The sequence below is a fragment of the Schistocerca americana genome, chromosome 6, assembly GCF_021461395.2.
Source record: "Schistocerca americana isolate TAMUIC-IGC-003095 chromosome 6, iqSchAmer2.1, whole genome shotgun sequence".
NCBI lineage: Eukaryota > Metazoa > Arthropoda > Insecta > Orthoptera > Acrididae > Schistocerca > Schistocerca americana.
The window spans coordinates 469,167,188-469,194,695 of NC_060124.1; the positions used below are offsets into that span (position 1 = coordinate 469,167,188).

The window sequence follows — 27,508 nt, forward strand, 5'->3', positions numbered from 1 at the left end:
AAAGGTGTTGGATTTGCCTGACACCTTACAACCTTTCCCACTAATAACATGGCCAAAGTATTTTATGTGTGTTTGCACGAAATGTCACTTGCCTATAATAAGCGTTAAATGTTCAGATAATAGCCTGCTGAATACGTCTTCCAAATATCTCACATGCTCTAGTATATCTTTTCAAGGATAGAATGATATCGTCCAAATACATCATGAAAGTTTTCGGCTATAAGCCATCTAGAACGTCATCTAATAACCTCTGCAACACGACTGCATGTTTTCAGCCCTAATGGCATCCATCTGTACTGGTAATGTCCTCGTGGAAGCTTGAAAGCGATCTTGGGGTTACCTGTAGCAGGTGATACCCACTTCTCAGATCTAATGTTCTGAAGTACTGGCACTGTCTATGGTTGTCTAACATTACCGTAGTTTTGGGAATCAAATATATATCCATCACAGTCTTCGCATTCAAGTAGCAGTAATCACAGCACAATCTGTACTTCATGCCACCATCGGTTGACTTGCTTTGGCACCACAACAATATTTGCACCTCATGGGGTAGCACTATTCTCTGTTATACCTTGCACGAACTCGTGATCTATAAACTCTTCCAGTACGGTTTGGAGGTGATTCACTATGTGGTATAGTGTCCTGTAAACAGGCACATTATTGCCTGTAGGTACACAGTGGATAGCAGGTGTAGCTGATAAAGGACCCTTGGTGTTAAATAAATCGCTAAAGCATAGTAGGAAACATTCCATTACCTGCCGATAACTGCCTCGCAAGTGATCCACATTTTTTGGTAATGCTGATACATCAACGGTTTGATTGTAGCTCTTCACATCACATGATCTATCAATACTGTCTTCATCTACTACCTCTAAAGTGGCTATCATTAGGCCCTTTTACAGTCTAACCATGTCTAGACGAAAGTTATCCATGCTTACAGGAATAATAAATTCAACATTAATATTACTTACACATGCTATGCTTTTATACACAAAGCGTTGCATTCTGTCTAATGCTTCATTTTCCTTCATTGACTCTACCACATATAATGCTTCCTATAGTACAGTAACTGTTGTGTCTAGACAAGACAGCCTAGACACAATGAGAGGAAGCCGAAAGGCACGCGCTTAAACTCACGCAGGCTGGCGTGAGGTCTGAAACGGATACGTAATGAATGCTATAAAGAAAAGTACGTAGCTTCTGGAATACTTAACTTTAATCCACATTTGTAGAACATCGCTCTTGATGATACATTAATAGAATCTCAATATCAATTGAATACGGCGCCTTGCTAGGTCGTAGCAAATGTAGCTGAAGGCTATGCTAACTATCGTCCGGCAAATGAGAGCGTATTTGTCAGTGAACCGTTCCTTGCAAAGTCGGCTGTACAACTGGGGCGAGTGCTAGTACGTCTCTCTAGACCTGCCATGTGGTGGCGCTCGGTCTGCGATCACTGACAGTGGCGACACGCGGGTCCGACGTATACTAATGGACCGCGGCCGATTTAAAGGCTACCACCTAGCAAGTGTGGCGTCTGGCGGTGACACCACAGTAACAGTGGTAACACCAGTTCCAGTGAGATCACCGAAGTTAAGCGCTGTCGGACTGGGCTAGCACTTGGATGGGTGACCATTCAATCTGCCGAGCGTTATTGGCAAGCGGGGTGCTCTCAGCCCTTTTGAGGAAACTTGAGGAGCTACTTGATTGAGAAGTCTTCTAACCTGACATACAGCCGGGAGAGCAGTGTACTGACCACATGCCACTCCATATCCGCATCCAGTGACACCTGTGGGATGAGGGTGACACGGCGGCCGGTCGATGCAGGAGGAGAGGGGAGTGCGGTAACAACAGAAACCTACACTAACTTTCCGATTCTTGCTGCTATTTTTTTATGGGAACCAGTCTTTAGCATACGACTTTACCGTTTAGTCAGCAACACCTTCATGAGGGGTGCGCCTTGTGACATTGCCTTACTTGCAGCTGTATCCCTAATGGAAACAAAGTCCCATTGAAACTTCCTGGCAGATTAAAACTGTGTGCCCGACCGAGACTCGAACTCGGGACCTTTCCCTTTCGCGGGCAAGTGCTCTACCATCTGAGCTACCGAAGCTCGACTCACGCCCGGTACTCACAGCTTTACTTCTGCCAGGTTCGCAGAAGAGCTTCTGTAAAGTTTAGAAGGTAGGAGACGAGGTACTGGCAGAACTAAAGCTGTGAGAACCGGGCGTGAGTCGTGCTTCGGTAGCTCAGATGGTAGAGCACTTGCCCGCGAAAGGCAAAGGTCCCGAGTTCGAGTCTCGGTCGGGCACACAGTTTTAATCTGCCAGGAAGTTTCACATCAGCGCACACCCCGCTGCAGAGTGAAAATCTCATTCTGGAAAGTTCCATTGAGTTCCACTGTATACTGCAAAAGATGTTCATCGAGAACTTTTAGCTCAAGATAAGCTGAGCACATTTCACCCACATATGGTTGCATTTCCACACACTCATGGAAATCTCTGGTTCCAGTGCTGAAACCGAGCAATGTCATACGCAACAAATTTGCGTAGTTGCCACCAACTACAAGCATTTTATGATGCTGGGGCACCAGTTTCCTCCTACCTATAAAGTCCAGACTGATAACTGAAACGTATACTGGTGTGTCTCCCTCCCCCTCCCCCCCCCCCCCCCCAAAAAATTATGTTCCTTGTCTTTTACATAGCCTGACAATCAGCATATCCTCTGTGCAAGTATTTGTGCAATGCTATGTGCTATTGGGAATGCTTTCCGATGATCGGAGCGCTCCTGCTGCTATTTAATGAATGCTTTTATTGATTTTTCTTGTTAAGTTTCCCACAATCCAGTGCTCAGTGTCCAACTTGGCACGCTCATAGTATTCAGATTGCTGTCACTGGTTCCACATGTGACCTTTACACCCACATCCATAACACTTCACTTGTGTAAGGAAAAAAATGGAAAAAATTGCGGTCTGTCGTATTCCAGAGCGACCTCAGTCTAGTCCAAATCTATTACGACCCTAAAAGCCGCCGCCAAATCCCCGAGATCTTCCATCCTTATCCTGCCTGACATACCTGTGGGGATACTGCATAGAAAGACGACCAAAACCTTATTCTTGGGTACCCGCAGCAGGACGCTATCTGCTTTCGCATCTTGTGTCAGATAGCCTCTCTGTGCACTGATATTCTAGATTCTATCTGAAAAAGTTTGACCTATTCCTTACGGTTCTGTATGGAGGTACTCAGCTTTTCCCAGGAAAACCTTATGGTGTTTTTATTATGATGATGTTGTCATAACCCATCATCAAACCACTGGAATGTTACTCCTTTGCTGAAAAATTCGTGGTACAACACATACGTCTTTTCTTCTCCTTCCAATCGTAAATTAGTCACTTGGAGAGTAATCGCTTCTGACCAACCACTCTTTGTTTTGGTAACCTTAACATCGTCGATGAACACAGGTTCGTCATCTGTTGACATGTCAGAAGTGTTATTAATGGAGCGACTGAAGGATCGAGAAGAGGGACGTACACACACCACTGTCTTGGCTTCCTGAGACCCTGGTCGTTACTATTGGACCACAGCTTGAGAAACTTCTGCCTACCTGTGAGGCTCCTCTTTTTCCCGCTGTTGCTGGAAATTTAACGCTGACATTAGTTTTATCTGCTCTATCAAAGAGACAACAATGTCACCCGTAGTAGCCAGACGTGTGTCTGGGATTCTGCATAATTTCACACTGCCACTTACAAGGACAACAAATAAAAATAGAATACCTATACGACCAACACATGCACAACAAATACATACTAATGTTTCCGGCGTATCCACAATCCTGTGCATGTAGCAATGTAGCGGGTGTACTGTTAATGGAATGGTGGAAATTTATGCTATACATTCGATCTCACTTGATACTTAACTAACATGGGTAGATTATTTGTTCAAAAAAAAATGGCTGTGAGCACTATGGGACTTAACTTCTGAGGTTATCAGTCCCCTAGAACTGAGAACTGCTTAAACCTAACTAACCTAACGATATCACACACATCCATGCCCGAGGCAGGATTCGAACCTGCGACCGTAGCGGTCGCGCGGTTCCAGACGATTATTTGAAAGCTGCGCTTAGCCCTGCCCATGGTACCAGCTATTCTGTGTATACTTACTATCTCTGTTGTTATGAATATCGACTAAATGGGTATTGCACTAAATTATTTTGGGGGAATGGGGGTCGGCATATCTGACGTGTTGTGGTGATAAAATATTGTCATTGCCCCACTGCCACATGATGTACACGCTATTATAATGAAATTATTTCACCCTTCGTCTGCGTAGGTACGGACACTATAGAGAAGGCGAAACACACTACGCACCGTCGAGATTTTTACTGTAGCAGCTTACATATTATATTTTGATGTGATACTAAGTAAAATGAAATGATACTGAACTCTAAGCTTTAACGATTAAATGTTTTGCTGTCATTCTCCACTGCAGACATCTACTTCAGTATTGTTGGTATGTATTTCAATAGTAGCTGCACATTTAGTACGTTGCACTGTTCTTTCAAATATAGGTATTCAGAGGAATCTTACAGCATGAGTGTACCAGAGAATATGGGAAAGACGATTATACATAACACACTTCCAGATTGTGACTGACATCTGCAGTACACGCAGTGTCTTTACCTTGTAATGAAACAGTCTCATTGCATTGCAGTTCCACTGAGCAAGTCTCAGCCTTGTCAGTCGAAATTTTCTTTCTAAATAAGGCATGCGATCCCAGCTGTATACACATCACATTTTAATATCCACTACTGTATGTCCAGATACTTCTGATCAGGTAATGTATCCAGATTAAACATAACAAAGTCGCACATGTATTCTGCTTTAGTAAGTTTTGTAAGTGAACACTCTGTTGTTAGTTGCCTTTTATGTATTGTTCACTCCGAGTATTAATAACTGTTTAAGACTGCTGCCTTGTGCTGCCGGTCTGGTTTCTAGAACAAAGACACATCTATCCCCGTTGACGTTGCCAGTGAACAGATACGTGTGTTGTGACTCCAACGTATGAGTATCTGGCAGGTGTGGCAGCGGAGGTGGTGACAGTAATGGTGGCAGATTGATTCTGTTGCAAATGGCGGCTATGTGGTAGGTGCAGAAGCCATCAGCTGGAACGGTCCAAACACAATGTGATCTGGACAGTGGGAGAGGTCTTCCTAATTTTTCTTTCTTGAAGTAAAGTGCATAATTATACTTTTCCAGTCCCGTCCCCAGTAAATTAGTGTCATTTGGCGATTTCCTGTGTCGTGCACACACACACACACACACACACACACACACACACACATATATATATATATATATATATATATATATATATATATATATATATATTCCCGTTTCCCGCCGTTATTTACAAGTTGGCAGTACTATTACGGTGTTACACTCTTCTCAGGCCACCTGATAGTGGTGTCATTTCTAATCCACTAGTAATCCATGGACGTGTCCCTTATAGTGAAATGTAAAATTGGTATGTAGGATGTGTGTATTTGTTGCCCTGAGCTATTTATTTGCCGTGGGGTATTGGTGAATTTAATAATATACTTATTGTGGTAATTGCATGAGGGATATCATTGTATTTGTAATAATTTATTAATTGCTTAACATTTAAAGTCTCATGTTTACATTTGACTTAGTATGATGATGATAAAATATGGGAGGACATCAGTAAAATAACAACTAATTGTCCCAAAACTGTAAATGGGATCATACGTTAGTGTGCCTGCAGAAACCCGCTTTGGACTGGTTAGTCCACCGCAAATTGCTATAACGAAACTGCGATTATTAGCTGAATTTGATGTTTCTGCTGCAGACGCTTCATAATGTTGATCAAACGACGTATGGAGTATGAATTCTAATAAGTCAGTCTCATGACTACTCTGCCCAGAAGTGCCATGGTGTTGCCAGATTGCATGCATATGGTCGGACTACGGGATTGGGGAGGATGCGTCAATTTTTGATGATAAATTATGGTCACATCATAGTTATGTATCACAAATTAGATTATGTTAAAGTGTCTTTCGTACACAGTGAGTATATAAGAGCTCGAGAAAAGTCAGCAGTTTGTTTAGGTAAGGGTCGTTAATGGGGCAGACCAAGTGACTGATTTGTTTACATAAGGAGAATAATATCTCCATTGTTGCCGTTCTCTCACAGACCAATATGAAGCAGACATGTAGCATTTTAGATCTTATGCTTCAGTTTACAAGATACAGAATTAAACGGAGCGTAATCAAGTAATTGTCTACCAAATGATTTAGCCAGTTGCCGAGTTGTTGTGTGAAACTGAAAAATCAGCAGAAGATAAGACTTGTTGCTAAGAAAGCCAGATGGAGAGAAAGATCAAGATTACTCGGCATACTCCTAAATGATACGTGTCTTTAACGTGGTGGTGGATGTCGCTTTATACACTGTTGGGGTCAAACAATGTGGTCACTGCTCACTGCGAGACTGAATTCCCCCTGGTGGCGTCACAGGTCAGAGTTATTGACGAGGTGTTGGACGTCAACACCTCATCACAGATGGCTCTGAGCACTATGGGACTTAACATCTGAGGTCATCAGTCCCCTAGAACTTAGAACTACTTGAACCTAACTAACCTAAGGACATCACACACATCCATTCCCAAGGTAAGATCGAACCTGCGACCGTAGCAGTCGTGTGGATCCGGAACGAAGCGTCTAGAACCGCTCGGCCATCGCGGCCGGCTACTCATCACAGAACATGGAGCTCTGTGGCTTTGCTCACTTTGTGACACAGAATAGGTAACGATGTGTACCATATCTGACGACAAAGTACAATGTTGGTACATGCACAAGTGTTTCGGAGCACACTGTTGAACGTGGCACTCGGTCCATACGTCTCCCCATTTTGAATCAATGGCATCGTCAATTACGACTGCTGAGAGCACAGGATCGTCGATATAGGATCGTGGATCAATGAAATCGTTTGCTACACCAAGTAGAGCCCAGATACGGTGCCATCCAGATGAATAGCTGTTCGAAACCTGCACTATGCCACAGACACAGGCCGGTGGGAGCAATATTATGCCTTGCGTGACATTTACCTGGCCTTCCGTGGGATGTATGGAAGTAATCTAATGCACAGTGCCAGCTATGAACGACGTGAATTTTATTGTAGCAGCGCCGGGTAGTGGTGCGGTCTGCAGGGCCTTGTTACGGCTCGCGTGGCTCCCCACCGTCGGAGGTTTGAGTCCTCCCTCGGCCTTGGGTGTGTGTGTTGTCCTTAGCGTAAGTTACTTTAACTTAGGTTAAGGAGTGTGTAAGCCTAGGGACCGCTGACCTCAGCAGTTTGGTCCAATAGGAACCTTCCATAACTTTCCAAAGATACTTTACTGGCCATTAAAATTGCTACACCACGAAGATGACGTGCCACAGACGCGAAATTTAACAGACAGGAAGAAGATGCTGTGATATGCAAATGATTAGCTTTTCAGAGCATGCACACAAGGTTTGGCGCCGGTGGCGACACCTACAACGTGCTGACATGAGGAAAGTTTCCAACCGATTTCTCATACACAAACAGCAGTTGACCGGCGTTGCCTGGTGAAACGTTGTTGTGATGCCTCGTGTAAGCAGGAGAAACGCGTACCATCACATTTCCGACTTTGATAAGGGTCGGATTGTAGCCTATCACATTGCGGTTTATCGTATCGCGACGTTGCTGCTCGCGTTGGTCGAGATCCAATGACTGTTAGCAGAATATGGAATCGGTGGGTTCAGGAGGGTAATATGGAAATCCGTGCTGGATCTCAACGGCCTCGTATCACTAGCAGTCGAGGTGACAGGCATCTTATCTGCATGGCTGTAACGGCTCGTGCAGCCACGTCTCGATCCCTGAGTCAACAGATGGAGACGTTTGCAAGACAACAACCATCTGCACGAACAGTTCGACGACGTCTGCAGCAGCATGGACTATCAGCTCGGAGACCGTGGCTGCGGTTACCCTTGACGCTGCATCACAGACAGGAGCACCTGCGATGGTGTACTCAACGACGAATCTGGGTGCACGAATGGCAAAACGTAATTTTTTCGGATGAATTCAGGTTCTGTTTACAGCTTCATGATGGTCGCATCCGTGTTTGGTGTCATCGCGGTGAACGCACATTGGAAGCGTGTATTCGTCATCGCCATACTGGCTTATCACCCAGCGTCATGGTATGGGGTGCCATTGGTTACACGTCTCGGTCACTTCTTGTTCGCATTGACGGCACTTTGAACAGTGGACGTTACAGATGTGTTATGACCCGTGGCTCTACCCGTCACTCGATCCTTGCGAAACCCTACATTTCAGCAGGATAATGCACGACTGCATGTTACAGGTCCTGTACGGGTCATTCTGGGTACAGGAAATGAACGACTGCTACCCTGGCCAGCACATTCGCCAGATCTCTCACCAATTGAAAACGTCTGGTCAATGGTGGCCGAGCAACTGGCTCGTCACAATGCGCCACTCACTACTCTTGATGAACTGTGGTATCGTGTTGTAGCTGCATGTGCAGCTGTACCTGTACACGCCATCCAAGCTGTTTGACTCAATGCCCAGGCGTATCGAGGCCGTTATTACGGCCTGAGGTGGTTGTTCTGGGTACTGATTTCTCAGGATCTATGCACCCAAATTGCGTGAAAATGTAATCACATGTCATTTCTAGTATAATATATTTGTCCAATGAATACCCGTCTGTCATCTGCATTTCTTCTTGGTATAGCAATTTTAACGGTTAGTAGTGTATTATTGAAGATTATCTGCATCCATTCATGTTTGATAGTTTCACGATGGCGTATCTCAAGTCTAGAATCGTGCTACTGTGTTTTAACTAAGATGGTAGTCATCGCACGTTGATGTCTCGATCACCAAGTACATCTGATCTGAAACTGATGGAATACATCTGAGACACTTATTGGGCACCTGCTCCGTGCTCGCTAACCTTCGGAACTGCGTCACTTGCGTGAAAACATCTGTTGTCACATACCTGTGGAAGCCTATCTAGGACTTGCCGATTCCATGCCACGCAGTACTGCTGCATACTGCAGTCCGCAACTGAGTCAAGTTGCTATTTAGCAGGTAGCGATAATTTTTTGGTTCACCAATGTAATGTATAAGGGCTGTTCGTTTATTAACGTCCGACACGGCGCGAAATCGGAACCGCAGTGAAAATTGTTTTGCAAAAATGTATTGGGCAATGTCTCTAACTATATGTCCATCGACCGCGTCATGTCGCTCTTTTCACTTCTGAGCGTATGGTGAGCACACAAAAGTGCCTAGAATATAGTGTCTCCAGCCAAGTGTGAGTGCCTGCTAAGAGATTTCACCTGATTACGAGCTGTCCACATAACGTAACTACCAGCATTTCCTTCTTCAGAACAGTTCTCGGCCGCACGCTGCAGGGGCAATGACCCTCCGTAGTGGCAATAAGTTGATATGGCGGTACGATAAATGGCTAAGTCAGAACAGCGCCGACTATGTAGAGACGCATTCTTACACATACAGTCAGAAACTCTTGTTTGTTTTTGTCGTACAATGTGACGGCAGTGCTCCAAGCCGACAGAAAGTCACATTTATGAACACCACATCGGATGACTGAGAATAGTATTGTTTACATTGCTTGTAACACAGTTTTTAAAAATGGAGAGTATGTAGTGCCGTAAAAACCGACACTAACTACAAACTGACATCACATTTGTCTTTCTTTAGTTTCCTATAAGCTTCAATATGATTCGCTTGTAACTCATTGATATTTACCGAATAATGTCGCTTTCTTTTAAGAATAAAAATTGCTAGTCGCCAACACAATACCTGATCTTTTGCAGAAAGACGTATATCTACTCAGAAAACATGCTGCTTTTTTCACCAAACTTCAGTCATATCAGTGAATGTGGAACGGAGGAAACTTGGGCTGTAGCTGAAGAGAAAACCTCACAGATGTAATACTAAAACGTCAAAAAAAATAATTAAAAAAGGTTGTCTCCCACCACAGAAGTTACCGATTCCGCTATTGTTGCTATATCTGAGCCAGAAACGGCAACAATTCTCAACACATTCGCGTTTGAAGCAAAAGTAAGCATATTTAGAAAGATTTTTGTATGGTCGTGAAAAGTGTTGCTAGTCATTAGACTAAACACAAAATTTTTACCCGTCTCGGAATGTGTGGATCAGAGTACGGACAGACAACCACGGAATTATGTGCTTTTCATGCGTGAAATATGAGTTTACATTGTTTTACTTTCAGCAGAGTATGCTGCAGTTATACACGCACTGGGAAGTATACCTTCACGAATAAGATGTAGCTGATGTTACTAAATAGTGAGATTCGGTTGTTTTGAAATTTAATTCACGATCATTCGTGTCTCCTGATAATTTCCTAACACAATACCTAACATGTAATAATTATTTCGTTAATTAAGTAGAAAAAAATTCAGAACCAGCGTTAGTCATACGGCAGGCTTTTTCGCCGCTAGGGCCGCTAGTGTCGTTCCGTATGTTAGACGATAACAATCTTCACAGCAGTGAACGTCGCAAATGTACAAGCATACACTGAGGTGACAAAAAGTTTTGGGATACCACCTAACATCATGTTGGACCACCTTTCGCGCGGCATAATGCAGCAACTCGACGTAGAATGGACACAACAAGTCGTTGAAAGTTCCCCGTCGAAATATTGAGGCATGCTGTCTCTATAGGCGTCCATTACTGTGAAATTGTTCCCGGTACAGGATTTTGTGCACGAATTGACCTCTCCATTATGTCTCATAAATGTTCAGTGGAATTCATGTCGGGCCATGAGGATGGCGAAATGATTCGCTCGAATTGTCCAGAAAGTTGTTCAAACGAATCGTGAACAATTGTGGCCCGGTGACTCGACATCGTTTTTAGAAACATGAAGTCTATTGATGATTGCAGATGGTCTCCAAACAGCTGAAGATAACCATAACAGTGATCGGTTCAGTTGGATAAGAGGACTCAGTCCATTACGTATAAACCAGGCGACACAATTATAGAGCCAGCACCAGCTTGCACAGTGCCGTGTTGAAAACCTGGATCCATTGCTTCGTGGGATCTGCACCACACTCGAACCCAAACATCAGCTCTTACAAACCGAAATCGGAACTCCCAGACGAGGCCACGGTTTTCCAGCCGTCCAAGATCCAACCGATGTGGTCACGAGTCCACGAGTGGCGCTGCTGGCGATGTGCTGCTATTAGCAGAGGTACTCGCATCGGCCGCCTGCTCCCATAGCCCATTAACACCAAATTCGGCTACACTGTTGAAACGGATACATTCGTCGTACATTCCACATTGATTTCTGCGGTTATCTCATGGAATGTTGCTTCTCTGTCATCACTGACAACTCTACGTAAACGCCGCTGCTCTCGGGTGTTAAATGAAGACCGTTGGACACTGTGTTGTCCAGGATGACAGGTAATGCCTGAAATCTGGTATTCCCGGTACACCCTTGAGACTGTGGATCCCCAAATATTGAATTCCGAAGTGGAATGTCCCATGCGTTTAGCTCCAACTACCATTCTGCGTTCACACTCTGTTAATTCCCATCCTACGACCATAATCACTTCGGACACCTTTTCACAGCAACCATCTGGGTACAAATGGCAGCTGCGCCATCGCACTAACCCTTTATACCTTGACACGCGATAGTATCGCATTTTGTATATGTCGCTGTCACATGATTTTTGCCACCTCAGTGTATGTTAGACTGTGGTGGAGAGGTAGCTAGAGGGTGTAGCTAAAAACTTTTGACTTTCACTGTGGTTTCCCTTCGGTACCGATCGAACTTTAATACACTAACAGCTCTCTCACGTGAATGTTGTTGTTGTGGTCTTCGTCCTGAGACTAGTTTGATGCAGCTCTCCATGCTACTCTATCCTGTGCACCCTTCTTCATCTCCCAGTACCTACTGCAGCCTACATCCTTCTGAATCTGTTTAGTGTATTCATCTCTTGGTCTCGCTCTACGTTTTTTACCCGCCATACTGCCTTCCAATACTAAATTGGTGATCCCTTTATGTCTAAGAATATATCCTACCAACCGATCTGCCCTACATCCTTCGGAATCTGTTTAGTGTATGCATCTCTTGGTCTCGCTCTACGATTTTTACCCTCCATGCTGCCCTCCAATACTAAATTGGTGATCCCTTTATGCCTCAGAATATATCCTACCAACCGATCCCTTCTTCTAGTCAAGTTGTGCCACAAATTTCTCTTCTCCCCAATTCTATTCAATACCTCCTCATTAGTTATGTGATCTACCCATATAATCTTCAGCATTCTTCTGTAGCACCACATTTCGAAAGCTTCTATTCTCTTTTTGTCTAAACTATTTATTGTCCACGTTTCACTTCCATACATGGCTATACTCCATACAAATACATTCAGAAAAGACTTCCTGACACTTAAATTTGTACTCGATGTTAACAAATTTTTCTTCTTCAGAAACGCTTTCCTTGCCATTGCCAGTCTACGTTTTATATCCTCTCTACTTCGACCATCATCAGTTATTTTGCTCCCCAAATAGCAAAACTCAGTTATTACTTTAAGCGTCTCATTTCCTAATCTAATTCCCTCAGCATCACCCGATTTAATTCGACTACATTCCATTATCCTCGTTTTGCTTTTGTTGATGTTCATCTTATATCCTCCTTTCAAGGCATTGTCCATTCCGTTCAGCTGCTATTCCAGGTCCTTTGCTGTCCCTGACAGAATTACAATGTCATCGGCAAACCTCAAAGTTTTTATTTCTTCTCCATGGATTTTAATTCCTATTCCGAATTTTTCTTTTGTTTCCTTTACTGCTTGCACAATATACAGGATGAATAACATCGGGGACAGGCTACAACCCTGTTTCACTCGCTTCACAACCACTGCTTCCCGGCCGACCGAGGTGGCCGAGCGATTATAGGCGCTACAGTCTGGAACCGCGCGACCGCTACGGTCGCAGGTTCGAATCCTGCCTCGGGCATGGATGTGTGTCATGTCCTTAGGTTAGTTATGTTTAAGTAGTTCTAAGTTCTAGGGGACTGATGACCTCAGAAGTTAAATCCCATAGTGCTCAGAGCCATTTGAGCCATTGTTTCCCTTTCATGCCCCTAACCTGAGTATTCACTCTAAAAAAATGTCCAGCCTGCTAGGACACAGTACACCACTAATCTGGAAGTACTTGCTAAAGTAGCTAAAGGAAGTACAGCTGATGGATTTGTTGCAGGAAGCTCCGGGAACCGAGCCAGCGGATCATAATGCTGGCCCAGCCTCGGAAGGCACCGCAGCCGCCGGAGGAGACATCGGAGGCGAAGAAGAAGAAGATGTCCGAGAGCGGCTCCGAGGTACCGTCACTACAGGACAAGACGGTGACGCCGGAAGAGCGCGTCAAGATACGGCAGTCCAAGGCGGAGGCGGCACATTTCGGCCGCGCCACAGAGCGGGCCAAGCTGGCTTCGCGCTGGAGGCACGCCAAGGTAGACAGCCTCAGTTCAAAGGCGTTCAGTGACGTTAGCCGCATTTGGGCATTGAAATCAATCAATGGCAACAGGTGAAAATATGTGCCGGACCGGGACTCGAACATGGATCTCTTAACGCGAAACGTCGCTTTAATTGCCTCGGCCAGCCGAGGACGCTTCCCATCCGATCCAGATTCCCAGTCACCTACTCGCAATACCCGCAGTTGCCGTTTCGGATTGCCGTAAGAGGTCGGGCTTGGTGTGCATCCCCACTGAAAGAATGGATCTTCGGTCCTCGCATCTTACTGGTATATGTATGGACACAGACACCTTTACGTATAAACCAAGGGCTCTCCTGTCTGTGCAGGAGAGTAGTATGTCATGCATTGAGCAGTTCTCTACAGGTTGGCGGGGGGGGGGGGGGGGGGGGGGGTTGTTTGGGGGAAGAGACCAAAATGCGAGGCATCGGTCTCATCGGATTAGGGAAGGACGGGGAAGGAAGTCGGCCGTGCCCTTTCAAAGGAACCATCCCGGCATTTGCCTGAAGCGATTAAGGGAAATCACGGGAAACCTAAATCAGGATGGCCAGACGCGGGATTGAACCGTCGTCCTCCCGAATGCGAGTCCAGTGTGCAAGCCACTGCGGCACCTGGCTCGGTTCTCTACAGGTAATACATAGTAGACGCTAGGGTGAAAATTCTAGTGGCATGTCCTCTCGAACATTTTCGGTGACGACCGGTTTCGTACATACTCATTTATCCACCACCTCTACTCAGTACTACAAAAAGTAGTTAGTACTACCCGCGAGAATACAAACAACTGAATTTATTTGTTAACGCTCATCACTATTAATTTAAGTTTAAGAATCAGGATGATTAGTAAAGGTTGCTGCTTCCATGGCGAACACAAATTTACATTACTCATAACGATTTAGCAGGCGACGGATCTCGACAATAATTGCGTTTTTACAAAACGACATTACACACAATCCCATACTAGGATTAATTAATACCCTATAAAAAACTAAATTACTTTCAGAAATACAGGGGAGATCCTAAATGTGTGCTAGCTAGGCGGCAACCGCACTCTCCGTCTTTCACAATTTACACCAGTACGTACCCTGTGCGGTCAATGTCGTTAGTTTGTAAAATAGGAGCCATTGTTATAAGCATTCGCTGATATGTTGCTGTTCTGTAATACAATGGCTGTGCAACATGAAGAGTAAGGAAATAAATGAAACAGTAATAAGAACTATTGTGACTGTGTGCTCGCACCTCGGACCAAAGGAAGTATGCCATAAAATTTGTAGTATATACTGTTAATTAATTTACAACATACATAGAACAAATTATATTTTCCTAAAGGGTGTCGATGAGGCCAACACAGAAGTTTAACATCGTTATTCAGGGACCTAAAATGGAAATCCTTGGAAGGAAGCTGACGCCGTTCTCGCGAAAGCCTGGGGAATAAATTTACGGAACCGTTCTTTGAGGACGACTCTGTGACATGGGGACCATAAGAATGCGATAAGAGAGAACAGGACGAGCAAAGACACTTATTTTTTCTGTTGATAAATACAAGATTGGAATGGCACAAAAACTTACTCACACTGATACGAACTACCGTCCACAGTGCACTGTACTTCAGCTGGGAGATAGTACACGTGCTTTGTCTGATATTGGATGTGTCCACCTTTCTCCTTTACGACGAACTGGATTCTACAGGGGACACTTTCAATGAAGTGTCTAAATGTCCGTGGAGGAATGGCAGCCCATTCTTCCTCAAGCGCCAAAACCAGAGAAGATATTGATGTTGGATTCTCTGCTCTGCAGTGAAACAGACAATCTATGTCGTGCCAGAAGCGTTCCATTGGGTTCAGGTCGGGGCTCTTGAAAGCTCAGTCCACAAACCATTACCACACAGATGCTGCTTTATGACAGGGTGCACTTTACGCTGACACAAACAATCGTCGCCTCCGAAATGTTTCTGTAAAATGTGTTCATATCCTTCTGTATGCAGAGTTTTCTTAAGCGCAGTAAGGTGACCATAAACTAACCTCGTAAAGCACCCCTGTACCATAACATCATCTCCTCCGTACTTCACTGTTGGTGCTATACATGATGGCAAGTAACGTTCTCCAGGCATTCGGCAAACAGATACCATTCTATCGGATCGCCACTGAGTGTAGAGGAATTCACTTTCTAGTGGTGTCGCTCTTTACGCCACCTCAAGCGTCGCTTAGAACTCAATACAGAAATGTGTAGCTTATGAAGAACTGCTTGACCATTGTACCCAATTCCTTTTAACACCCCATATACGATCATTGTGCTACCTGGATTGCCAGTGGCACTTTGAAACTCAAGGGTTATTCTTTCTGTTGCTTCATGCTGTGCTCGGAGGCCCCTGTCGGTCAGTATATGATGCCTTCCTGCTCTTGGCCTACTCGTCATCGCCGAATTCGTCCAAATTCATGCTACATGTAGGGCGTGGTGAGACAAGAAAGTGCCCCAAGTGGAAACTCCAGATGACCAAGCTTTAGGAAATAAAAGTAATTTTGATACGGATCTGTCACCATGTGCATCTTATCAGCTGTCACTGTGAGAAGGCGTTTAGGAAATGGTGTTTGGCTCAGCGGTAAGAGCTTATATGCGCAACGAAGGTGTCGCAGTTTCAACTCCGCCCGGTGGACAATAATTTTGTGCTTCTTGGCAATGCGTACACTACTTCATCACAATTAACAACATCATATACGTTATTTTATTAATTTGTAGAAGCACAAAAAGTACAGGCATAGGATGAAATGCGGGACTGCAAAACATTTAACAAGGGATTGTAGTTTACGCGTTCACGGGAACGTCGATTTACATACACGACGTTCCCGTGTACGCATTAACTACAATCCATTTTTAAATGTTTTGCAGTTCCGCATTTCATCCTATGCCTGTACTTTTTGTGCTTCTACACATTAATAAAATAAGATATACGATGTTATTAACTGTGATGTCAATAGTTTACGCATTCCCAAGGAGCACAGAAATATTTGCCACCAAGCGGAGTTGAAACTGCGACCTCTTCGTTACGAATCTGAGCTCTTAAGGCTGAGCCAAGCAACACTTGCGAAACTCCCTCTCACAGGGACAATTGTTATGGTGCACATGGTGACAGATCAAAATTCTTTTTATTTCCTAAACTTTTGGCCATCTGGAGTTTCCCTTTGGGGCACTTTCTTGTCTCACCACGCCCTACATGTACATTTGGACGAATTCGGCGATAACTAGTGGGCGTACTCTCCTTGTTACCTGTGATTCTTCTTAGGGTTTCCACTTCAGTCCCATCCCCAACAGTACACCTGAGCAACTTTTAGAAGGGTTGAAATGTCCCTAATATGTTTGTTACTCGAGTAAATGCCACCACTAGTGAACGTTCCAAGTCACTGAGCTAGATGACCGACCGATTCTGCTGTTACCGCATCTTGGAAGGGGGCTCTCCCGTTACGTCTAGTTGTCAAATCTGCATTACATAGGGATGTATAATATTTTTGTTCAGATAGTACAACGTTCATGAATATAGTTCAAAGGAAACGAAAAACCTTGCATCAGCTCCTTAATTTCTAAATATGCATACAGTTTCATCGTAAGATTCTGCCTCCCTGCTGAATATACCGTTTTCGCAGCGGAGCTCCACGCGATCCTGAAGGCACTGGAGCAGATGCATCGTGTTCGGGGCGATCGATTTCTACTCTGCTCCGATTCTCTTAGTGCCTTACAATCGCTGCAGAGCCTATACCCGACTGAGGAGATGGTCCAGCTGATACATGACCAACTGTACTTGCTCCAACGGCGGGGTAAAGAGGTATCCATCTGCTGGGTGCCTGGTCATATAGGAATATGGGGCAATGAACAGCCCGATCGGGCTGCCAAGGAGGCCTGCAGAAAGCAGGATGTGGTCCAGTGTCCTATCCCCTTGCAGTCAGTCATCGCTGCACTCCACAGGAAGTGCATGGAGTTGTGGGAGGACGAATGGCTGGCGGTGTCGGCCAATAAACTGCGGTCGGTAAAGTCAACCACTCGGCCGTGGCGTTCCTCCTGCCGGTTGCTCAGGCGGGAAGAGGTGGCCCTCACACGTCTGCGGATTGGGCACTGTCCTGTGACGCATAGCTATTTATTACGGCGGGAGGATCCTCCGTTTTGTGACGCTTGTGGTGTGCACATCTCTGTCCGGCACATTTTAACAGACTGCATGTTATACCGTGATGCAAGGGCAGAAGCACAAGTTGATGGTGATCTGCCCTGTGTTTTAGCTGACGATGAGACGTGTGTGTCTAGGGTTTTTAAGTTCTGTGATCTGTCTGGACTCTGGCCTAAACTTTTAGGCTGGAGGTTTTAGTGTGTTGCAGAGTGGCTGACTCCTCCCCTTTTTCCTTGCGGTCAGCCAGCCACTTCCATCTGCTACATTGTTTTAGCTCCCTCTACCATTTTCTTCCTGTGTTGTCCATGTTTTCCTGCTGACGCCCTGCTTCATCCCACGCTTCGGTGTGGGTGAGCACATTTTTTCAATGATTGTTCCCCGTGTTTTATGTTCCATTTTATGTCAATGTTCTGAGGGTTTTTTTTCTTGACACCCGTCTCACTATGATACTGCACGGGCGCTGAAGACCTTGCTGTCGTGCGCCCCCAAAACCCCTCTACTACTACTACTACTACTACTACGTTAGATTCTGTTCCTGTCGTATGCCACAAAGTCACTGTTTTGACTCTGTGCTATGGTATCATCCGTCATTTCTAAGTACATCAGATACCAATCATATTCCCACTAGCGCTGAACGTTTTGTCCATTGTTGTTGGTGAAGACTTAGTACATTTTGCGAGTCACATGAAACAATCACATCAGGTCAGTACAAGGTGAAAGAAAATTATTCACTCCATTTTAAAACCTACATGCAGCCTTGAGCATACGACGAGAAACAATACATTCTACAAAGCGAGTTGTGGAGTTGCAATTTTATGACAATATATCCGCCCGTTCATCGGCTGCTCACTCTTAGTTAATACAGAACTTTCTGTTACGTATTTCAGTTAGAAAAATCTCTGTTACTTGACGTGACTTTCTGCCAGCATTAACAGCATGACTGGATTCCAGATACTGTCTCATGCGAAAACTTTTCTCATTGTTTTATTTGTATCTTTATCTTCCCGTTAGTGTTTTGAGTTGCTCATAATAATAGCTGAATATGAGTTTGTCATCAACCATCAACTGCTACTGTAGTACAGAAACAATACTTAGTGTTACTTTCTGTCACTACGTATAAACATTATGTTAGTAGTGGATCACTGCAGATTTAGAAAGGAGTAAACATCGGACGACGCATCACTTTCGTTGATGTCAGCATCAATACTTCCTTGTCATCGTGGAAAGAATATTATCCTACTGCAGTAGCACATACCACATTTCAATGACATGTTTCAGCCCTTCCATATCTCCAAGGTCATTATGGGTATCACATACGGCCACATGCACCGGGAAATCAGACATCCCCCCCCCCCCCCCCCCCCCCCCGCCGCCCCTCACCCTCACCTCGGCAGCCATGTGAAGAGAATAATTTAATATATAACGCCGACTTAATCGTCAGATACAATAAAGCATCTGAATGCCTAAAATACTAAAAATTTTGGCAACAATGCTTGCATTACTGACTTCCTAAAATTCGTTTAAGGACTGGCTCACCAGTCACATTGGTAACATTTATTTGCTGCTATCTATCATTCGCCATGGAATATTGGAACGAGTAGATACCAGATTTCACTGTAAATAGCGAAAAACCAACAACTACTTATAAAATGTAAATAACGGATTAGGAACACACAGCTGTGAGATTTTCCTTAAATACTATCCTGCAAAACTTGAAAACGCGAAACAAAATCGAGTTCTGTTTCTCTTCGAAAAGTTCCTGTCAACAGCAGAAGGCTGCACTGTAGAAAACGTGCATAGTTTCATCTTTTGTACCACAATTTTCTTACTTCGACTAACGGATGGCAGCCCCACAGTAAATACGCATTGTTTGTTTGTTGTACCATGATTCCTTACCGTTACGAACTGAACTGTAGAGAACAACATCAGCACTGGTGAAAACGAAATTTGTTCGTTTCGAAGTAGAACAGTTCGTTCACAACGCAACTGAATCATAAATTAGTCATGTTCCGCGTCCATGGTGCTTCCAAAATACTACATTATTCCTTCCAACAATTCTCTACATCAGTGATGATTCTCAAGTGCCACGATATTCTAGAATGTCTGCTAAAATAAGTCCTCAGTGTAAACGAAGTGCGGGTATCATAATGTTAATTTCCACATATACACACAGTCGCCAAATTAATGCCCAACATTCAAAGTATGTATTCCAGTGCTAGTTTTCCATGCCTAATAACATCTGACATTTTAGAAGGTAGGCATAAGGAATCAATGTTGTAAAACTAACCCGCAGAAAAAGAAGTGTTAGCTAAAATAGCAAAGTAAGCAGGCAAACACATAAGCAAACTGGCATGCTAAATGTAACTAATTAGCTCTACTCTTGATGTAAGTCACGTTACAGCATCAAATCAAATATTTCCGCATTGAAATTGGTCTCAAGCATCGTTTTAGCTGATATCATTAGCTTCTTCCCTATCCTTTCCTTTCTCCCCCTCCACCTTCAATTTCAATGATAATCATTTCGTGAAGTACTAACCACATAATAAAGGAATATTAATGTTTATTTCATCATTTTATACGTCATAAAAATAAAAAATATTCCAGTTTTGAATTTTGTTTTTCTGCCCCGTGGTCAAAATCATTTTCCCGAAGCTGGGGCAAGGCGATACTTCTGAATCAATTTTTAGAATTGACAAAATTGTTGTGATTGTTTGAAAATAAAAATGTATGAAATTACGTGCAGTAAAATCAACGGCTATGCTATTAATGCGCGCAAAAAGTATTAGTTTTTAGTAATATGTTAACTCATAACACCATCAATTTTCCTGTTCCCCTACATCCTTACTGTGCCAATCTGAGAAGCAACGCCTACTGTCCGTCAATGCCCTTCAGGCGTTAGAATACGGATTGGTTTTGTTTGTGCTTCCGTTTCCTTAGTGCTGTCACATGTCTACTTTTGACGCTTATCTGAGCTAAACTGGAGATATGACTGTTGTGTGTTCCGTTGCTTTGCAGGAGGAGAAGGCGGCTCGGGAGGCGGCGGCAAAGGCCAGGGCCAAGGGCTACCTGGGCAGGGCCAGCTCCTTCGCAGCTGCGCGCCAGGCAACACAGAAGGCGCTCAGCACGGTGGCCAGCGAACGCCGATAGTGACGTCATCAACTGTAGGCTCACGACAAATTCCCAAACAACAGCAAATACAAGCCGGTCGTCTTTCGTTTTGTGACCAAGAAATACGCTACCCTCCATGTGTTTGAAGCATAAGTAATCTATAAATTTCGAAATGATTAAAATTATGCTGTATTGTTGACATGTCTTCTATAAAACCTTAGAGTAATGTTACAGCGGCATGCACTGGACGTTGTAAGAGATGCCTAGCAAAGATAATTAGATGAAGAAATGTCACAATTCTTTAGAGTTATTTGCCGGCCGGAGTGGCCTTGCGGTTCTAGGCGCTACAGTCTGGAACCGAGCGACCGCTACGGTCGCAGGTTCGAATTCTGCCTCGGGTATGGATGTGTGTGATGTCCTTAGGTTAGTTAGGTTTAATTAGTTCTAAGTTCTATGCGACTGATGACCTTAGGAGTTAAGTCGCATAGTGCTCAGAGCCATTTGAACCATTTTAAGAGTTATTATCTACTTCGGTTCTACCATGATGACTGTCGTCGTACTGTTCTGTACATTTCTGCGTAGTATGGATATGATACTTACTACTCGTGCAGAGAAAGATACGTATTTGGTAGTTCCGCCCAATTACGTTAAGCTCTACACATAAGTAGAATTTGTAGGCTGTTATTTGTTGCCTAAATGTACACACAATTTGCACCTGTAACAATTAGCGTGGAAACATTGTGGATAGAGTGGAATGGGACAGCAGTAACTACAGCAAACCTCTGCAAGTTCTTGTAGTGCCTATTTAGTTTGCAACTATTTAGTCGGACGTGTATAGTTTTTTTGAACACTTGATAATCAAAATACTTTCGATAGTTAGGTTGAAAGTAGACCGTGACCAGCCATAAAATGACTTTTAAGATACTCTTTCTATTGCTTAAAATTGTGAAGATGCATGAGAACCAGCAACTTCAGGATAACTCTTAAAAGTGTAAAATTTTACAGCATAACTGTACTATCAGAGACTTTCTTTTTGATGCCGTTCAGGAACTAAAATAGAGACAATTCTTGAGTCTCGTAACATTTTAAAAGTGGTCAGATATTCACAAAGACACTATCCATATTGTCCAAACATTATTAGATACTTGTACAGTATCTTTTTTACAGAATATCTGACAAACAGTCCCGTGGATAGTTTGTACAATGAGGTGGTGAAAGGTAAAGATTTACAACTTAACGCTATTGATATTGTGGCGCGCGCGCGCGGTTGTGTGTGTGTGTGTGTGTGTGTGTGTGTGTGTGTGTGTGTGTGTGAGAGAGAGAGAGAGAGAGAGAGAGAGCTCGATGGGAATGGAGGTTCAAGTCTGGTTGACACAGGTCGGCGTCTGTCGACAACTCCGATCTGTAACTGTTGTGACAGACTCCTCACTTTGTTTGGTTAGTTTCAGATACTGTCTCCCTTTAACAGATATCCGCGTATGATGGAGCAGCAAGCCGGAATGTTTAAGCGGCCCTCGCTTACAATTGAAGCAATGGTGTTCGAAGTATGTCCGTCTTCTTTACTGCCACACACAGCGACTGGACCACTCGGTACCGCACCAACTCCCTTTATCTGAAACAATAAATCAAATATCAGTCGCGTGTTCGCGACGGGCTTATAAGCTTACGCAAAACTTGATAACAGTAGTATTTGTACCCGGTTTCCAAATGAATGTTCAGACGTATAAAATCTGATATCTCGATTCATAAGTTGCACCATTCAAGCCGATGCCACAATATAGTCTTGCGAGGATGTTGATTTGTGAAGTATTATAGCGTCGTTAAGGCGTCACTACGGTTCTAATTCAACTACTACGTCGTAAATCCATAGGTAAGGTATTCTCTAAACAACGTACAGAAGGCGTCGTATTTCGATGTAAACTTACTGTTCCCTGTTAATAATGCCACTAAATCACCTTTAACTTAGGCGTTCTCTCAAGAAATAATTAATTCACAGTTATACAGTAAAGTTCCATTAAATGATGTAGCCGACTCGAAGCATTAAAGTTATATCTGAGTTTGTTTGAACTTATGAATTATTTAACCACCGCACTTGTAAGCACACCGATCTGTCACTCAGGGAATTGAAGCTTCTTGCATCAGCAATTCTGACATTGACTACAGCTTCCGACAACACGGCGTACCTTTGAATTCTTCATGATCGCGTGTAAATGTTTCCTACTCAAGGCTATTTGTAGAGTTTATGTCGGCGATTGGTATGTTGCTATATACTTTAGTGTTCGTGACTATCACAGATTACGACGATTAAGTCCCAGAATTGGTTAAGTATTACACGACTTATTTTTCCTTCACGTATAACAACTGTTCCGTTGTCTGGCTAAACGCTAACTGTTGTCTTACATCTGTTCAGAATTCTGACTAGTACGTCAAGACGACACTGGAAAAGCTTTAAAACTCCAGATCGGTCTGAAACAATTTAGTAGTGGTCAATAGGCGTACTGTTATCGCAACGTCTACAAGAGAGCGATTTAACATCTCCATTGAAGTTCTACGTTGTAGTCGCAGCGAACTTCTCTTCTTGGATAAATGTTACCTCTCATCACTTTACCTTGTCTGGTGTTAATCTTCGTAAGGCATGTATTTTGAATTCTTTCTTAAGAGTTTCACGCTTCGTATCATCTGATAGTCTTTCATTTAGTTCTTTCCTTGTAATAGACGTTGTTAGTTACATAGTATTTCAGTTAGTCAGACTTTCAATAGTGTTGATATTTTGTTGCTGTAGCTCCCGTCAAGGTCAGAATAATTATTTTTTTTATATCTTTTGCTGCCAAAGGGATGTCATTAGGGACTCTAGATATTTGGGGTGGTATAATAGCTTCTGTATAATGTACAACACGTTCGGTAGAATCTTCAGTTTCCATTTAGCATAGTATGAAAGTCTTCCAAAGATCAATTCACAGGGACGAACGTATCTGAGATTTGACCCTGTAGGCTGTAGAAAAGGCAGCCATTAATTAATACAATAGATTCTTTAACAGTCTGTGACGCCAACACCAGCTTCACTTAAGGCCATTTGATCAATTTTCAATTAAGGTCGTCTAGTGAAATGGAACTAGTTAGTGGAACATTGCAGTAAAAAACGTAACAAACTCAATATGAGTGGCACAAATTAAGAGTATTTAATGATTCACATTGTACGAATGTTTCTCTTAAATGTTCTATGGATTATTTCTATCTATGTCACTCATTGTCCTTCAATGCATCTGCGACCATCTTTAATATTTTAATTTCTATGTTGCAACAAATACCTTTTTCGCTTCTTATAAAATGTTTTGGTGTGTTCTACAGATTAAAATTATCCGTATATATCAGTACAAAATATCTACGTTGACTTGCTTCTAATTTAAGTGCTATACGTGTGAAACTGCACATCACTTTACCTCTTAAAATATGCTACAGTTACATCCCTATACAGATCCGACTTGACTTTTTGGAATATTGATGACAATATGTCTTACGTGGAGATCAGAAAACTTTCAAACAACAAATCACATGGAATTCTGATACCAAATTTCAACGAGTTTCCTTTTTGACGCACCATACAGTAAGTTTTGTTGTGCCAGATTTTCGTATCACTGCTTTGTTTCAGTCTCGTCCGCATGTTCTCAGTACCAACGTGAGACGTAATTTCCCGTATGATAGTTATGCTTTAAGTGTTTATGTGGGCATCAACAGTACACTAAATTTTGTATGTACTATGTTTCAGAATGGCTAAATCTAAGTACTAATTTCCTAACTTCTACCTTTATCGCAGGAAACTAGTCACCAAAGGCTCTGACTACCGCTCATACTTGTGTTACACTGCAGTTCTTTCATTTTTCTATTCACAGTCCGTTTGCCAGTATCACAGCATATACAGAAATATATATGTATACTCACACGATATACAGTGTACTGTAGAGCATGACTACAGGCATTTCCCAGAAAGCCGTTATATGTGCAAGTTGGGCAAACTGCACAGGCTTGTTTTTGTTCTGCACATCAACATTAACAGTTGAATGGAGCAGGCAGCTGAAGACATATGATAATATTTACAACTCAAGAGGACACTGATTTTAGCAGGTATGAGTGAACTACAGATCGGTCTGGTATGCTTCCTTGAAAATCGGTTTGGTGATCGTGTATTTCGTTTGGCATGTGATGTAAGGGCTTTACACAACATGAACGGAAATTACTAGCAGATCATCCGTTCGGCCAAAGAAGGAGTCCAGATTTGATAACCAGGCATAAGTATACATACATGGAAATTTTGCAGAACTCTGGAAAGGAGAGATTACTGAGTGATACACCTATTGCAAGACATATTGCTACTAGGCATTATGTCAGGCACATCAACTTCTGCCTAGGTTCTAGATGCAAATGAAGACTGTGAAACTAATTACTAGTTGATATGTGACGCAGTCCAACCGCCCATTTCATGTACACTCAGCTGCCATCTACAGAGGCTGTCTTTCTCTAGTGAGTAACATGTAGTGAAAAACAGTCATCGTCACCTTTTGTCATACTGCTGCATGGTAACGATATGCACTAAAGAGTTCCACTGAAAGTCCGTCTGCCAATGTTCTCTTGTTTCAAATAAAAAACACCTAAGAAGGTCAACCTGACATAATTACATAATCTACCTTTTACGTTTCATTTTCAAACATTTTATCTGATGGAATAAATTTTGTTACAATAACTGCAGTCATTCGAACCACTCAGTAGTTTGTGTTCTGTCAATCAGAACAGCTTATGAGTGGGACTGCAAGAAAATGGGCACAAGTAGAACCATAGCAACATACAATAGCTTCTCACCAAAGTAAATAGCCAACCTATCCTTCAAGATGCACTATACAACAAAAAAAGAGCAAAACTGAAAATACAACACTTCAGACACACAAATAGTACAGTAAACCATACTCAGGAATCTTCTACAAGGAAACAGCTAATCTGTTAAGAGAAACAAAATCTGAAATCCTGTTTGCTAGAAGCCCTTGCACACAGAAATCAATGCGAGAAAGCTGGGCGTCTAGCAGCAACCAGAAACGTACTTACATAACATAAAATTACTGTTGTGTAAAGACAACCTTTCTGCATTAAAAGAAACAGGTACAAAAACACGTTCATTTAATGTATTCCTGACGGGTTGTTTGCATCACTGATTTCTGCAAAAACCGGTGTCATTTTGCACTGAAACATTGTGTCCCCCATTCTAATAATTATTGATATTAACGTCCAGGTCAACAACAAACAATGGCCCAGTACATCTGGCATGAAGGTACAGTTGTTTTCTGGAAGGTTCATGGTATGGTCATCCGAGTCCCTCTGTTTTCTCCATCTGTTTCACATGGTGACTTGTGATCTCCTCATTCGGAACACTACAATATATAGTGTCCCTCTTCACTCGATACTGCTTTACTGGATACCTAACGGCGTCACGTGGAATAAGAAAAGCAAAACAATAAAAGAACACTAGTAACATAGCAGTAAAAAAAATGTCGTGTGACTAGGGTCTCCCGTCGGGTAGACCGTTCGCCGGGTGCAAGTCTTTCGATTTGACGCCACTTCGGCTACTTGCGCGTCGATGGGGATGAAATGGTGATGATGAGGACAACATAACACCCAGTCCCTGAGCGGAGAAAAACATAGCAGTCGACGCCGGTGTACAACTTCAACATCTTATTTACTGCTGTATAGATGGAAACCAAGAAATAACTGAAACATTTCATAATTCCAAAACGCAGTACATATACAACTGACGACTGATAACAAATTGCTCTCTGTAAGGATGTACAGAGTGTATCACCTAAAACTTGCACAGAGTGTATCACCTAAAACTTGCACTACAGATATTGCTGAAATGGAAAGTGGTATTGATGTGCGGTTTTCACAGATTGAACTGGTAGTCAAGGGCTCGCACTGTTAGCCAATGAACAGATAGTGCAGTGTTGGCAGAAGAGCCAACACCGTGTTACTAGAGGAGGTCGAAATGCACGCGTTTAGCTCACGCAGGCTGGGGTAAAGAGGGAAGAGCTATACTGATGTGAGGTCTGGAACATGACAAGGAATTATAATTTAGAAAGCGAACGTAGCTGGTTTGATACTTAACTTTAATCCATTAATGATGAACGTCGCTCTTGACGGTACATGATTCACAATATTATCTGTTAGTAACTGAATATGGCGCCTTGCTAGGTCGTAGCAAATGACGTAGCTGAAGGCTATGCTAAACTGTCGTCTCGGCAAATGAGAGCGTATGCAGACACTGAACCATCGCTAGCAAAGTCGGCTGTACAACTGGGACGAGTGCTAGGGAATCTCTCTATAATAGACCTGCCGTGTGGCGGCGCTCGGTCTGCAATCACTGATATTGGCGACACGCGGGTCCGACGCATACTAACGGACCGCGGCCGATTTAAAGGCTACCACCTAGCAAGTGTGGTGCCTGGCGGTGACACCATAGATAGAAATAATACTTAGGAAGCGTGTCTTTATGCAAACCTACACTTCTTTAAATGGAACAATTCCTATTGATATTAACAAACTAAAAGTAGGGTAAATTAGAATGTCACTGTGTTGGTCGCAGGATTTTAGTGCGAGTCGTCTACTACATATTTTGAAAACTTTCCACACCGTCACTTGTTTGTGCTATTCAA

General features: G+C 43.1%; 1 protein-coding gene across 1 annotated transcript in view; it reads left to right on the forward strand.

Moving 5' to 3' along the window:
• The window catches only part of LOC124620213, a 79,903-nt gene extending 58,996 nt beyond the window's left edge, over nucleotides 1-20,907 (forward strand). The window contains exons 4-5 of the mRNA XM_047146881.1: nucleotides 13,286-13,535; nucleotides 20,721-20,907. Of these exons, the coding sequence (XP_047002837.1) occupies nucleotides 13,286-13,535; nucleotides 20,721-20,852 (382 nt within the window). The 3' untranslated portion in view covers nucleotides 20,853-20,907. The remainder of the gene's footprint in view (nucleotides 1-13,285; nucleotides 13,536-20,720) is intronic.
• Nucleotides 20,908-27,508: the final 6,601 nt, after the last annotated feature.